This window comes from Elephas maximus, chromosome 5, assembly GCF_024166365.1.
Source record: "Elephas maximus indicus isolate mEleMax1 chromosome 5, mEleMax1 primary haplotype, whole genome shotgun sequence".
NCBI lineage: Eukaryota > Metazoa > Chordata > Mammalia > Proboscidea > Elephantidae > Elephas > Elephas maximus.
The window spans coordinates 46,328,095-46,344,517 of record NC_064823.1 but is presented as its reverse complement, the minus strand read 5'-3'; the positions used below and the strand labels follow the sequence as shown (position 1 = coordinate 46,344,517).

Below are 16,423 nucleotides of genomic sequence, written 5' to 3'. Positions count from 1 at the left end.
GAATACCTTTAATCAGTCCTCATCTTAGGTCACTGATTAGTTGAGTAAAGAATTCTAGGAGGAAAATTCTTTTCTCTCAGAATTTTTAAGTCATTATTCCATACTCTGAGCACTCAGTGCTGCTCATGAGAAGTCCGATATCAATTTGATTCTCATTGCTTTGAAGGTGACCTGTTTTCCCCTTTTAGGACTTTTAGGGGCTTCACTATACATTCAGTTTTCTGAGATTTCACAGTGATGTGTCGAGGAGTCAGAACACTTGGGTCTTTTAATTCTTAGAAAGTCTCTTCTATTATTCCTTTGATAATTTCCCCTCCATTTCATCTGTTCTTTCCTTATGGAACTCATATTAGTTGGACTTCCTAGATTGAGCCTTCATGTGTCTTCTTTCTACCTCTTTTCGCTGCCCCTTTGACATTTTATTCTACTTTCTGGTAGAGTTCTTTGACTTATCTTCTGATCATTCTATTGAGTTCTATGTTAACAACCATATTTTAATTTCCAAGAACTCTTGTTCTTTGTCTTTCATAGCCCCTTCTACCTTTTTTATGGATGCAATAGCTTTTAAAAATGAAAAGACTCATTTGACTTTTTAAATTCACATTCTCTTCTTTTTTTCCTACTTTCTAAGTGTTCCTTAGATCCATTCATTTAATAAATATTTCCTGAACACACACAGTATATCAGCCAGTGTTATGGGTTTTGGGGGTATAAATTCCCTGCTCTTACAGAACTTATACTCTAGCTGTGGGAGGAGAGAATTGATGCAACAAACGAAAGTGTATACACATCAGGGATGATAAGCTCTACAAAGGAAAAGAAACCAGGAAACGAGAATAGTGAATAATAGGAGGAGGTAATATTTTATACTGAATAGTCACGGAAGGTGTGATAAGTAACACTTTAGCACGGACCTGAATGAAGGAAAGAGTGAGGTAGGTTATCTAAGGAGGAGCATTACAAACAAAGCAAGCACAGAGGTGCTGAAGCACGAAATGCACAGCATGCTTGAGAAACTAAGGAGGCCAGAATGGCTGAAGAAGTGAGCAAAGGGAAGAGTGGCAGGAGATACATTCAGAGCAGTAGCATAGCATTGTTTCACATAGGACCCTGTAGACTAAGGCAAATGTTCTGAGTGAAACAGAAAGCCACCGGAGTTTTGAGCAGAATCTGTTTATAACCTGACGTGTATTTTAAAAGGATCAATCTGAGTGCTGTATAGAAAGCAGACGATAAGGGGGCAAGGATAGAAGCAGGAAGATCAATTAGGTAGTTAATGAAATTGATCAGGTATAACATGGTGGTGATATGGAGTAAAGTGGCAGAAGTGAAAATAGAGAGGCGTAACTATATTCTGGATACATTTCGAAGACAGAATTGATGGAATCTGCTGATAAACTAGATGTCAACTGAGAGCAAAGGAAACTACAAAATTACTCCTAGGTTATTGGTTCTAGGTGTAAAGACAAAGAAACAAGCTAGAGTGGAGGTGCTGTTTAACACATGAAGCCCTGATGATGCAATGGTTAAGATCTCGGCTACTAACCAAGAGGTTGGCAGTTCAAATCCACCAGTCCCTCCTCGGAAACCCTATGGGGTGGGTCCACTATGTCCCATACACTCATTATGAGTTGGAAGTGAATTAGTGACAACAGGTTTGGTTTGGTTATTGGTTTAACACATGTTAACCTTGAAACACTTCTTGGACGCTGAAGTGGAGATAGAGAGTAGACAGCTGGACATGTAAACATTAAGTTCAAGGAGAGACTGGAGCTAGAGTTAAAAATACAGGAGTCGTAAAACAAAAACCAAACCCACTGCCGTGGAGTCAATTCCGACTCACAGTAACCCTACAGGACAGAATAGAACTGCCCCATAGGGTTTCCCAAGCTGTAATCTTTACGGAAGACTGTCACATCTTTCTCATGTGGAGCAGCTGGTGGGTTCAAACCACCAACCTTTCAGTTAGAAGCTGAGCACATATAAGCACTGCGCCACCAGGCCTCCTCATGGGAGTCATAGGTGGCATCTAAAACTATGGGAATAGATGTGATCACCTAGAGCAAGGGTCAGCAAATGATGGCCCATGGACTAAATCCAGACCACTGCCTGATTTTTGTTTTTGTAAATAGTTTTGTCGGAACTCAGTCATACCCATACATTTACATATTGTCTATGGCTGGTTTTGTACTGCACTGGCCGAGTAGTCGCATCAGAGTTTACATGGCCCACAAAGCCTAAAATACTCACCATCTGACCCTTTACAGAAAACATTTGCTGACCCTTGCTCTAGAGAGAGTACAGATAGAGAAGTGGACTGACCTCTGAGGCACTACAAATTCCAGCGTTCGGAAACACGAGAATGAACAAGCAACGGAGTCTTCGAAGGAACAGTTATCAAAATAAAATTACTACGAAGGAGTGTTGTCCCAGAGGCAAAGAGAAAAAAGGTGTTTTAAGGAGGAGAAAGTGGTAAGTCACGTAAGATGAGGATATAAAATTGCTGACTAAATTTGCCACAAGGAAGTTACAGATAGCCTTGACAAAAGCAGTTTTGGTACAGCAGCAGTGATGAAAGCCTGACTATTGTTGGTGATCCTTGCCTAGTTGGTTTATATTTAATAAAAGGATGGAAAAGCTGACTGAGAAGTCCGTGTACATGGGAGAGCCTCGCTGACCAGTCGGCTTCGCACTGAAAGGAATGGGTAAGAAGCTGGCTGTTACACAGAGGGGTTCCTAAATGCCAGCACGTGATGAGCTTTTCACCGGACTGTTAGGCAGCAACACTATCAGCTTGACCGACTCCCTCCCCAGACACTTTTTAAAATTTCTACAGAAGGAACTAACCTACCCCTAAAACCTCAGTCTTATGTGTTAAACACGTGTGCTGTTCCATTAACAAAACTTAGTCTTCCTGTGTTACGCCTCACATTTCACTCTCTTCCTCTAGCCTATCTGATATCAGCATGTCCACAATCTCTGAAGTTCTGAAAAAGAGCTCAGCTTCTTCCTAATCTACAGTCCCCTCAGCACAAATTCTGAGACTTCCTCTACACTGCTTCACTAATAGCCATACCTACTTTCACCTTTTTTCATCTTTTACAAATATTTCTAAATCTTAAAATCGGATGGCTCCTTTTTATTTGTTTTAGGGTTATCCTCTTTTACTGACCAACTATCACTTTACTAGGATATTTATTGGAAGGGAAATGAGATGAACAATTGCTGTCACCCTGCTATCCCGTCTTGGCATTTCACTCTTGCCAAAAATTAGACTGCGTCTGTAGGCATAAACTAGTGCATTCTGTCAGGCCCATCAATACATACTAGATACTGCCAAACAATGTCAAAACTTTCCCTTCAACTGGTCTGGAATAAGATTTTATTATATCACTTTGTGAGTTATGTATGTGTTTCTCTCATAAGAACAAGTTATATCAGGATAAGTTTATTCCTCATATTAACAAGTAAGAAAATCAAATGGAATGTGAAACATACACTGGATTTTATATGTGGATAGCTAAATGTATGCCAAGCACCAACATACTATTACTAAAACCATTTAGAGACTCACATTGCAAGCTTTAGCAATGACTAAACTACCTTTGTTTTGTTTTTATTTTCTGACTGTAAGATTAATACAAAAAAGTTTAAAAATCAACTTTAATAAAAATGTGTCCTCTCTTCCAATTAGATCACAAGAAAATTAAGATTTCACAGTACTCTTTTTTGGGCGTTTAGAAAACTAAGCTGTTTTAAAACTAAGGTTTTATGGACCCATAACCAAATGGATATAATTTTTTTCCTTTCTTTATTCAAAGAAAACCCATTTTGTGACACTGTATCAATTCACGTTCTATGATACAGGCCAACTTAAAAGAAAGGTACAGCTAGCTACTCATGTACTAAGCCTCAAACATGCATTTTGTGGATTATTCACAGGCAATTTCATTAAGTCCAAATGTGTGGTACATTCAACGGCAGATCCCACCTACTACGCAAATGATGTACTGAAAAAAGGAAACCTACGGTAATTTCAGCATAAGCACACGCTTACAACAAACGATAAATTCATTGTTAAAGAGCCGCATGATTCATTTCCATGCTAAATAAAAACAAATTACCCACAGCACTGTTTCCCTAAGTGAACCAGTCATCTATTCCATAGCAACAATAATCCAAAATTATGGAAAGCACAGCTTCTCCCAAACCTCTGAGAAAAACTTCAAAAAATCTGAAGTGGCAAACAAACAAACAGAACAAAAAAACAACACAAGCGGGATGTCAAAGGAGTACTGTCGTACAGTGCTAGGTCTCCGGTTCCATACAAACAACTTCAACTTCATTAAAACTTCACAATTGATTCAAGAAACTGCAGGGCAGTTGGTACCCTTAAAACTCTGAGATTTATGAATTAATAAATCGGGACATATTCAGAACATTCAGTATCACCTACATTCCATTATTCTCACCCTTCATAGAATGTAACAATAAGAATTTTGTTCTTATGCCTTAAAGCCTAATAAATATCTACCAGATGTGAGACACTGATAACTTTTACACACATGGTCTCATTTAACTGCCACCACAGTTCTTTAAAATTATTAGTGCTATCTCCATTTTGGAGCCCTGGTGGTGCTGCGGTTAAGAGTTCAGCTACTAACCAAAAGGCTGGCAGTCTGAATCCACCAACAGCTCCTTGGAAACCCTATGGAGCAGTTCTACTGTCTTACAGAGTTGCTATGGGTCAGGATTGACTGGACAGCAGCTGGGACAGTGGGGGGGGAGGGATCTCCATTTTACAGATGGAAAAACTGAGCTGAGGGACATAAAGTCAAGTAACTTGACCAAGATGACCTAAGCCAATATGACAACATGAGTGTTTCGACTACCAATCTAGAACTTTTTCCACGCGACAACCATTGCTTCTGAAAGTTTCACAAATCAGCCCACTCAGTGCAACCCAAAGTGAATTCCGTAACATTCTAGTGTCACTGAGAAGCCAGTAAATGTTCTGAGAAATAAGAGCTTTGTGGTTCAAAAATTTGGGACAATTTACAGAAGAATTTCCCAGAACTTTAATATGCATACTGTGACACTCCAAGAAGATAATAAAAAACAAGAAGTGGTCTCCAAATTCACTGAACCATGGAGTACCCTCCCCCCACACCTTTTTTTTTTCAAAGAAAACATAGTAACATTCCCCGGAATGCTTATGCATAACCAAGCAGTTTGGAAAATAATCACCTAGTCCAATCTTCCCATTCCAAGGTTTAATGAGACACAGAAAGGTTAAGTGACTTATTCAAGGCCACACAGAAAGTTACTAGCAGGTCAGGGCTGACACCAAGGTGGCCTGGCCGGTTGATCCCCACCAGGGTGCTCTTCCCCTACATCATCCTGTCTCACTTCAACATTGCCTAAGTAATACATCGTAAGTATTGCATCAATCACTTATTCTGATTCTTCTGAATGGCAATAAAAAGTATCCATTTACAGAGATGAAGCTCAAAAATGTTCTACCTTCCATTTCACTAGTCTTTCAGAGTCTTGGGTCATATTTGGAAATGTGGGAACGGATTCCACCTTAGGAACTCTGAGTAATACTTTTTAGCCAAGTAGTGCTATAGTCACACTTCCCGCTGAAGTCAAAGAGTTGCACCCTAGTGCTGCGTATAGACACTGGGTGCATTAAAGATATCCAATTTGTGAACACCTTTACCAAAAGCAATTTGTTAGCTATTTTCCCCTTACCCCACTTACCCTGAAGTTGCTTCCTTTCACTTGTCCTACCCTTCCCAGCAAACGGTCCTGGGCCAAGGATGCCATCTGGTGATTACTTCAGGAATTGTTTTTAGCCCAGTATACCTTCCAACTACCACCTCAACACCTTCTCCCTCCCCAAAACCACACTCCTCTTTCTTCAATTCTCACCATTTACCTCAGTACAACCTTTTTTTCTTCTTTTCTGCTCTTTTTGTCCCAAGTGAATAAAAAGAGTATTTTACTAACTGCTATTCTAGCTACAGGAAAAAAAAAAAAAGCAAGAGTCTGAAATGCATTTACAGCTAAAGAAACAAGCCATAGTCAGAGGCCAATATAGCCTCAGAAATGCCCCCAAGATCTTTGCTAGAATCTCTATGCCTCATGGAATATCAGAACTGAGGAAGCCAATGCAGATCACTGCTAGGTCAACTGCTTCATTTTATAGCTGAAGAGACTGGTTCCCTGAGAAACAAAAGGGAGTCCTTGGGTGGTGCAGTTTACCCACTTGGATGCTAAACAAAATGTTGGCAGTTTGAATGCACCAAGAGGTGCCTCAGAAGAAAAGCCTAGACATTTTTGAAAAATCAGCCATTAAAAGCTCTGTGGGGTACAGTTCTACATATGGTGTCACCATAAATAAGAATCGACTCGGTGCCCAGTTATGGCAATAAGAAATGAAGTCATCATCTGCCCAATCACACATTCCCAGAGTTAATGGCAGAGCTGAGATCATGGCATAGGGAGCCTCCCCCGAACCCCAGTGCCAAATACAGTGCTCAGTCCACTATACTGCATGCTCCAGACTCATCAAGCCTATTTTTTCTCAACTAACATGCAAACAAAATATACTTCAGTATTTTTATATTTTAATTATATTACTATTATAAATCTCTGGGGCAGGGCTCATAATTAAATCCCCTTTGTACCACACCTAACAATGTCTAGTAGAGTTCATAAATATTTATTGATTACTATTCTGTTGTTTACTATTGATTACCGTATTTACTGCAAATCTAGAATACTTTCGCCATATTATGGGCTTGCTGCTGTTGTTATGTGCCATCAAGTCAGTTCCCACTCACAGCGACCCTACAGGACAGAGCAGAACTGCCCCACAGGGTTTCCAAGGAGCGGCTGCTGGGTTAGAACTGCTGACCTTTTGGTTAGCAGTCATAGTTCTTAACCACTACGCCACCAGGGCTCCTATTACTTTTATCTGGTTAAAAATCTACCACTTTATAACATTGTTTCTGTAGAAAACTATTCTCAGTGGCTATCACGTTGACTTTTCTGGAACACAATCCATTCAGAAATTTGGGGCTTCTTGTAAATGATTTCTGTCCACATGACCAATCTTTACCACACAAGGATGGAAAATATGTAGCATGGAGTGGGCGAAAACCTTCTTGAAGAACATACGAATTCTAGTATAATCATTATAATCACAAGGCTTTAGGCAAGCTCAGCTTTCTCTCCCCTAAGATACTCCTCCATCCTAAGTTCAGTCAGGATGTTAAACATTTTATAAATCACAGGTATCAACGACTACAGGTATTATTAATAATAGTATTTCTAGTCCAAGCGCTGTGACCAAACATGTAGACTATGTAATTCTTATAGCCCTGCTTTACAGAAGAGAAAAACCAAGGCTTTGAAAATTAAGAAACTCGCCTGGAGGCAGAGAGCTAAAAGACGAAGAACTTAAGAAAGGCTCCAAAGTGAGCAGGTGTTCTTAGCAGGTGCGAGATAATGCAAGGCACACTCTTCAGACAGAAGGTACTACTCCTCTCAGGGATCAAAAGTCAACGAAGCACGAAGGCAACTCAAATGACCTCGCTATTCTCACTTTACAGCTTATCTACACAGTGAAATATCGGATGCAAACGAAAACGAGAGCCAAGGAGACCTGGGACCTTTCCCGTCCCTGCCAGCCAGCTCCGCGCCCCAAAAGGTAACTTCGCCCTCCGGGTTAGTTCATACTGGGGTGGAGCGGGCAGCTCCACTGCAGGCCCATCACCATCCAAAGGGGCTCTCGCATCGCATTCAGAGCGCAACCTTGTGAGTATAAAGTCATGTTTCTGGGAGATCCTTCATCAGAGTCCCGAAAAAGTCCCGAAGGGCCGCCTGCCTTTCCAGTTGCTGAGTTCCCTCGGGAGTTTTCCGGGTTCTGTGCCTCCCCTTTCATAACTAAACGCAGGACGGCGGCCGGGGCTTGGCAAAAGGCTGCGAGGCGGCGGCGGCGGGTCGGCTGCGCGCGATTTGCGCTCCGCCGGCGGCTCGCGGAGGGCGGTTGACCTGACCAAGGTCGACGCGGAGAACACCGCGGGCGCGCGCCGCTCCGCGTCCCTGCGCACCACGTTGGGGGTCGTAGGCCGCACCCTCGCAGGAAGTTCCCGGTGTTCCGCGTGAGCTCCCGCGGGCAGGAAGAGGCGGAGACCGCCGTGAGCCGGAGGAGGGAGGAAGGAGACCGCCAGGAGCGGCTTTGGTCCCACCCTGAGGTGCCTCCGGCGCCCCGCGCGGCACTGCCTCCGCGAGCTACTTACTGAAGAAGATGCGGTAATCGGAAGAGCAGGGCTGGCCGCGCTCCTCCGTGCGGTATAGGGCCATGGCGCGGCGCGGCCCTGGCCCTGAGCACGGTCCCTGCAACCGGAGAGCGGCGGGGTGGGTGCGGGCAGGCCAACCCCAGCCTGTGCGCAGTAGCGGCAGTAGCGGCAGCAGCGCGCGCATGGCGTCGGCTTCAGTCTGGCTCCTGGCTGGGCTGTACCTGAGGGCACGACCGGGTCGCACGCCAGCGCCCCCTGCCGCCGGGAGTCGGCACCTTGAGCCGGGGGATTGGGCTTTGATCACGTGGCCGCCTGCTCAAGCCCTTTTACTAATACCCGACCAGTTCTTAAGTAAGGAGAATTCTAGGAGCAATTTAACTCACCAGTAAGTGAGCCATTATTATAAAAAAAAAAAAAAATTTTTTTTTTTTTTTTTTTTTTTTTTATTATACGCAAGGTATAATACTCCCTCTGCATGGATAGGAAAGCTTGCACGCTTACAATGTAGTGGGTTCGTCAGGGGGAAACAAGGAACAATGTACTTGTATCTTGTTTGCAAATACACAGGTACAGTGTTGTTAGTTGCCATGACGAATTCCAACTCCTGGCGACCCTATGTGTGCAGAATAGAATTGCTCTATAGGGTTTTCAAGGCTGTGTGCTTTTGGAAGCAGATGTCCAGGCCTGTCTTCAGAGGCACCTCTGGGTGGGTTCCAACTGCCAGCCTTGCAGGTAGTCAAGCACTTAACCTCTTGGCCACACAGGTATAGTACCAAGTGCCATTGTAGAAGTGAAAATGTAAGACAAAGAAAGGAGCAGTTGAAACAGGCTGCTCAGCCATATCTTGAACAGTACCGGGGCCATTTTTTTTCTTTTCTTTCCCTCCCCCAGCCCATCCCTGCTTCCAAGTAAGATCCTGATGTTAGCTCCCCAAGTGGTTAAATGTTAACCAATGTTTCCTCTAGGGCTGTGGAAAACAAGTGATATTGATCTAAGCCTGTCAAATAAGATGAAGGATGGCACCAACTATCACCGCCCCCACCCCGCCGCCAGCTGATGGGATAATGGCAGGAAAAGATCAACATGTTTGAGATACAACCACCAAAACCAAACAGAAGAAAGAGTGCACGTCCCGCAAGTCCGAAAAACATATGGCCACCTTTTCACTTAAAACCCTGAGCCAATCGGTAGCCTGGTGAGACAGACGACTTTAGGAGGAGATCATTCCTCTCTGTCTCTTGCTACCCACCTCTACCCTGTCTCAAGAATTGGCTATTTGCGGCTGGGGGCTCTAACTCACGAAATTGCGGTAACAATTTGGTGGCCCATAGGGGACTCCAGACATTTGAGACGCAGTGGCCCTGTGGCAGGGCCTGGGCCTGATTGACAGTTCTCCTGCCAAGCGGCCGCTGGGAACTCTGTTTGTCCCCGAAGGCTATCCCCGGACCCAGGCTTCTCTGCAGCGTCACCAGTCCCCAACCACGCCAAAGAAGTGGGTTAAGGCAAGACCTATCCAGGATCCTGAGGTGCTCAGGGCCGGGGCAGATAGGGTGGGCCAGCATGGCTTCCGGAACTGGACCCAGGCCCTTGGTTTCTAAGGCGAGTGGAGCCTTGGATGACTGTCCCTGTGAGTAGGATCACAAGGAGGCACTCTTGGTGACTCTAGAGCTGGGCAGGGGTATGAGTGTGTATCGGCTGTGGGTTTTTTTGTTTGGATTGTTGTCTGTCTCTAGTTGGCGTACCCTGGTTTTGGGGAGTGGGTATAGACATCTCTGTCGGTTTAGATTGGGAGATTGAAGCCCCTCCGTCTGGCATTGAGGATAGGAGGTATCTGGAAGATTGAAGTGGAGATTCAGACATTCCTAGTAATGTGTTAGACGTCATTAAGATTATCCTCATTCCCCCCTTCCTTTCTGGTTTTTTTGGTCTGAGTGTTTTTCTCTGTTTATCAGGTTCGTCTTATGTACAACCCATCTTGCTATCTGGGAGATTGAGACTGCAAGGTTATCTCCCTTGCTTTTGTCGGTCTGTCTGTTTGTCTTATGCATGATTACTTGTCCTTGTGAGGTTTTTTTGTGTGTGTGTGTGTGGTCATCTCGTAAATCCCTATTCATACAAAACCCCTCACCAGGTTCAAGAACAGTTTTAACCTAAGTTTCTTGAGATTGGCAATTAGTTTCATCGGTCTGAGAAAGCCCACCATGTACAGACTATTTTAGAAGACTGTGCCCAAAGAAATGAGGGTTCTAAGACAGGAACCCAAGAAATCCTGAAAGAATTAAACCTAATTAGAGAAGAGATAGATTAAGCATTGTATTTGAGAGGCTCAAACTCTCCCTTTTGTCAAGCAAGGTTGATACTGCCTGAGGCAGGAAAAGGAGAGTTCAAACAAAAGAGATATTAGCATGGGAGGAGGCCCATCTATTCCAGCTGAATCCCTGCTGGGCTATGTTTTGGCCAATTGGAAAAGGTATAGTTATGAGCCCATGACCAAAAAGCAGATGATTCGCCTGTGTAACAGCATATGGCCCCAATACCACTTGGGGGACCAAGAACACTGGCCCCCAGAGGGGTCTTTACATTATAATACAATACTTCAATTGGATTTGTTCTGCAGAACAACTAAAAAGTGGGATGAAGTCCCTTATGTACAAGCCTCCATGTCTCTCTACCAGACCTTGCACCCTAGTCAGGTTTCCTTCCAGGGAAGATAAAAGGCCAGAGTACTCCCTGAATCCTCATCAGAGGACTCCCTCCTAGAGGGATGAGCTCTGGCCACCATTTCGGCTCCCCCTCCCCCGTATAGGGGAGGTGCGGTAGAAGCTGAGGAGTCGGACTGTGAAATGATAACAAAGTCCCCAAACAGAATGGCCGAGCCCGATTCTAGCTTGGCCAGCACACCAAAGGTGGATGGAGGAGGAGGATCAGACAGTGAAGGTCCAGTTACTTCAGGTATGGTTTCCCCTTCTCATACCCATCAGGGTACCTTTCTCGGTGAGGGTGTGTCAGGAGTCCGGGCAGGCCAATACCCACTGAGAGAAGTTCCTGCCGGAGTGGATGATAAACGGCAGCCACGGGGGACAATGCTGGTACATACTCCATTTTCCATCTCTGATCTATATAACTAGAAGAGCCGTAACCCCCCATCCTCCCACCAGAGTGACCCAAACAGAATGGCTGAACTGTTTCTTTCTATTTTCTCTACTCACCACCTTACCTGGGCAGATATACAGGAGCTCCTCACCACTCTGTTAACTTCAGAAGAACACTGTATGGTGTTAGAGCAGACTCGGAAAAAGGCTGATAGGCTCCATAACTTAGACCCTAGTAATGGAGCCCGACCCTCTGGGACAGAAGCCATCCCTACTAGGGTCCCGGGTTGGAATCACAATCGTGAAGAAGGGGCGAGTAGACTTCAGTTCTATTGGGACTACCTAATCGTTGGGTTGAGAAACGGGGCCCCCAAACCCAAGAGCTTACAAAAGTTTAGAGAAATTATCCAGGGAGAAAAGGAAGACCCATCCACTTTCTTAGAAAGGGTGACAGACACGTTTCTTCAGTACACTGATATCAACCCCAAGGATCCCAACAATGCCCGGCTTATAAACATGACTTATTTCGCAGAGTGCCCCTGATATTTGAAAAAAATTACAAAAATTAAAAGGAGGACTTGGGATGCCAGTAGGGCAGCTGGTTGAAGTAGCTTTTAAGGTCTTCAATAATTGGGACCAGGTAGCAGAACAAAAAGAAAAACAAAAGATGAAACAAAAGGCGGCCTTACTAGCAGCGGCCTTACCCCCCTGAATGAAGAATGGGGAAAGGAGATAAGAGCCGTAAGAAGGACCACCTCTGGGCGAGAAGGGAGACCTTTAGAACCTGACCAGTGCACCTTCTGTAACAGACGGGGCCACTGGAAGCGGGAATGCCCAGAGAAAAGGGAAAGGCAAGACAGACCAAAACCCGCCACTCTCTAGGCTTATCAGGAAGGGCCTGCACGGTTAGATGATTCAGAATGACAGGGCCCAGAGGCTCAGACCTCGTTGGCTATCTCCCACCGCGAGTCCCGGGTAATTCTGAAGGTGGGAGGACGCCCTATTGACCTTATTCTGGACACGGGTGCTGCCTTTTCAGTTTTGAACACTGTGGAATCTCCCCTTAGTCCACGTACTGCCCCAGTGGTAGGGTTTCAGGAAAACTTTCAACCCCTCTTTTCCTCCAACCGCTGAATTGTGAAGTTGGAAAAGATTTGTTATACCACAAGTTTCTTTATATGCCAGAATGCCCCTTCCCCCTTCTCGGGAGGGATCTGTTGTCAAAACTTGGGGCACAAGTCAGCTTTGGACCGTCTCGAATTTTGGTGCAAATTCCGCCCGAAAAGGCATGCGCTTTGCAAGCAGCCTTGTTGTTAGAGGAACCAGTGGTGCCTAGCGACATCCCTGTCCACATATGACAAGAAGTGAATCTGGAAGTCTGGGCATCAGGGAGGCTGAGAAGGGCCAGGTTCTCTGAGCCAGTCAAAACTGCCCTAAAGCATGGAGCACCTGTTGTAAATCAGAAACAATACCCACTCCGTAGAGAAGCTCTGGAAGGGATTGCTCCACTGGTCCAGCGATATATAGAGATTGGACTTTTAAGACCATGCCAGTCCCCATATAACACCCCCACTCTACCAGTGTTAAAGCCCGGGACAGGAGAATATCGGTTTGTGCAAGAATTAAGAAAAATTAATCAAACAGTAGAAGATACTCACCCAAGTTGTGCCTAACCCATATACTCTCCTAGGAAGCATACCCAGCAGATATGCTTGGTTTTCAGTATTAGATCTGAAAGATTCTTTCTTTTGCATGCCCTTGCATCCTGAGTCTCAACTTTTGTTTGCATTTGAATGGACGAATTTAGAAACGGGGGCAAAAAGACACCTCACATGGCAGGTGCTGGTCCAAGGGTTCAAAAACTCCCCCACAATTTTCAGAGAGACATTGGCTAAAGACATGAGGGTCTTACAACTAGAAAAGGGGATGGTCTTACAGTATATGGGTGATATTTTAGTGGCAAGTGAAACTCAAGAAGACTCAGATCAAAATACCATCCTAGTCAAACCATCTGGCTAGGTGTGGGTACTAGTTCCAAAAAGAAGGCCCAAATATCACAACAACAAGTAAGATATCTGGGGATCCAAGTATCACAGGAGCAGTGGAGCCTTTTCCAGGACTGATGAGAAGCTGTAATGTGGGTAGCGCCCCCTACCTCTAAGCGACAACTTAGAGGTTTTCTTGGGATGCCAGGTTTTTGTCAAATCTGGATACCAGGGTTTGGGCTCATGGCAAAACCCTTGTATGAAGCCCTGAAGGGAGAGGATAAAGAACTCCTGTTTTGGACTGCTGAATGTTAACAAGCTTTTGAAAAAATTAAATATAAATTAATGACTGCCCCAGCGTTAGGGTTACCGGATCTCCAGAAACCATTTGAACTGTTTGTACATGAGAGACAGGGAGCTGCTCTGGGAGTGTTCACCCAGACTTTGGGACAAGCCAAGAGGCCAGTAGCCTATTTTTCCAAACAGTTAGACAGCGTGGCTCGAGGATGGACCCCTTGCCTCCAGGCTGTGGCTGCAACATGTGACTTACTGCAAGAAGCTGAAAAATTTACCCTAGGACAAAAAGTGATGGTTCACACGCCTCACATTTTCCTTCCCCTCTTAGAACAAAAAGGGGGGTTTTGGCTTACAGCAGGATGCATGGGGAAATATCAAGCAATCCTGTTAGACAACCCAAATGTAATCTTAAAGGCTGCCTCTGCTTTCAACCCAGCCACCCTACTATCCATCTCTGAAGAAGGGCCAATACATTATAGAAGAGGTTTATTCCAGCAGGCCTGATCTGTCAGACACCCCTTTAACTGATTCCGAGCTAGAAATGTACACCGATGGTAGCAGCCTCATGTATAAAGGACATAGAAGGGCAGGCTATGCAGTGGTGACTCGGGTTGAAATTTTAGAAGCTGCTCCGCTTCCTGCTGGCACCTCAGCACAAAAAGCCAAGTTAATAGCCCTTGGGCAGGCCCTACGGCCGGGAGCAGGAAGGCATATAACAGTGTACACTGACAGCAGATACGCCCATCTTGTGCTCCACTCTTACAGGGCACTGTGGAAGGAGAGGGGTCTCCTTACGTCTGCTAGCAAAGAGATAAAGCAAAGAGCTCCTAGGAGCAGTCAGCGATCCTCTCCAAGTGGCAGTGGTGTATTGCCCCGGGCACCAGAAGGGAAAATCCCCTGAAGTTGTAGGGAACTGGAAAGCAGACGCAGAGGCCAAAAGTGCTGCGATGCGAGGAGATGAGATAGAGAAAGAAATGGCCCTGATCGCTCCCCTGGACCCTGCTGACCTTCCTGCACTTATCTATACTATTCAAGACTTAAAAAGGGCTGAAGAATAGGGTTTTCACCCGGCTCCCCATTCCAGCTGGCTAGTGAGCCCGGAAGGGAAAGTACTGTTACCAGAAGCCCAAGTATATAGTGTAGTATCAACTTTACACGAAGGAACTCGTTATGGAAGAGATGCCAGTCTTGAGTGGATCCAATAGGTGGTCGCAGGACCAAGTCTCCTCAAGGCCATTCAAGAAGTCACAAGAAGGTGCCACCTTTGTGCAAAGAACAACCCAAAGACTGTGCCCAATCCAACAGAACCGGGAGTCCAACATCGAGGAACTAACATGGGAGAAGATTGGCAGATTTTACAGTGATGCCCCAGGTACCTGGAAACTTCAGGTATCTGTTGGTCTTTGTGGATACCTACTCAGGGTAGGTAGAGGCTTTCCCTTGTCAAACTGAACAAGCCTGAGAAGTAACTATGATACTACTCAAAGAGATTATCCCTTGGTTTGAATTGCCAATTTCAATTCAAAGTGACAATGGAGAAGCTTTTGTGGTACAAATAACCCAAGAAGTCAGCAAAGCCCTGGATATAAATTGGAGGCTACATTCTGCCTGGAGGCCACAGTCGACAGGAAAGGCTGAGAAGATGAATCACACCTTAAAAAAGGCTCTGGGAAAAATATGTCAGGAGACTAACTTAACATGGTTGCAAGACCTGCCTATTGCACTGCTTAGAATCCGAGTGGACCCTCAAAGTGGTCTAAAGTTAAGCCCTTATGAATTAGTATGTGGGAGACCATTCCTGAGAAAGTCCACCTTCCCCACCTCAGTAATGACAGAGGTGGAAAAGAGAGACTGGATCCATTTTCTGGGAGCTGTTGTAAACATTATTAACCAATATGCCTCTCTCCATCTGTCTTTTCCCTCTGATACCCCTCTTAGCTTCTGGCCAGGAGATCGGGTATTACTAAAGACTTGGAGACAACAGCACCCTGAAGACCAGCTTTCTCCCAAATGGGAGAGGTCTTTTGAAGTCCTCCTGACCACTCATTCATCTTTAAAGTTGGCGGAAGTGACTGCATGGGTACATCATTCCAGAGTAAAAACAGCTCCGCTTGAAAAAGAAGGAACTGAAGAGTCACCTTATTCCTGCACACCAGTTCAAGGTTTAAAGTACAGGTTTTAAAAAATTATAGTTTTAACCTTTGTTTTCCTTTTCTTCCAAGGCGCACACAACACCGTGGCAACAAATCAGGCCCCTGTGATTCTGCAAACCAGAGAGACCCTGACCTTACAAGTAGGAGATGCCCTGACTCTTCCCTGTGTCATATCATCTCTGACTCCCGTTGGCCCCATCAAAGGGATACTGGTAACCCCAGAGAAAGAACAGACAGTTGTCTGGGACTTTAAAACTGCTGGCTCCTCCCGAGTGACCCCCATGGCTGACACCACTCAGTCATACAATTGAGACTTTTCGATCATTACTTCACGTATAACTTTGTCTGATGCAGGGTTTTACTACTGTGTGAAGTTTAAAAAAGGGTTGCCAAAAGATATTGAAATCAGTAGGGGGGAAGGAATCCAGGTAGTCGTTGTAGTATATCAAAAGCCTGCCCACCTCCCAGATGGATGGGACTGGTCATCCAATGGCCTAGTCACCATGTCCCAAGCAGTGGCCGGGGGGGGTAGATTTTAGCACCTGCTGGATATGCCATCATCTTCCTTGGTCAGGAGCACCTTTGAG

At 45.0% G+C, this 16,423-nt stretch overlaps 1 protein-coding gene and 1 long non-coding RNA gene across 3 annotated transcripts in view; one reads left to right on the top strand and one right to left on the bottom strand.

Moving 5' to 3' along the window:
* Positions 1–8,517, bottom strand: part of PPA2 (inorganic pyrophosphatase 2) — a 141,326-nt gene extending 132,809 nt beyond the window's left edge. For both annotated transcript variants that reach the window (XM_049885585.1, XM_049885586.1), the window contains exon 1: positions 8,310–8,517. In XM_049885585.1, the coding sequence (XP_049741542.1) occupies positions 8,310–8,493 (184 nt within the window). In that variant the 5' untranslated portion in view covers positions 8,494–8,517. The remainder of the gene's footprint in view (positions 1–8,309) is intronic.
* On the top strand, positions 8,470–15,899 carry LOC126076898 (uncharacterized). Its single transcript, XR_007517616.1, has 3 exons — positions 8,470–8,694; positions 9,275–9,936; positions 11,291–15,899. It is a non-coding gene; the product is annotated as an uncharacterized LOC126076898 (long non-coding RNA).
* Positions 15,900–16,423: the final 524 nt, after the last annotated feature.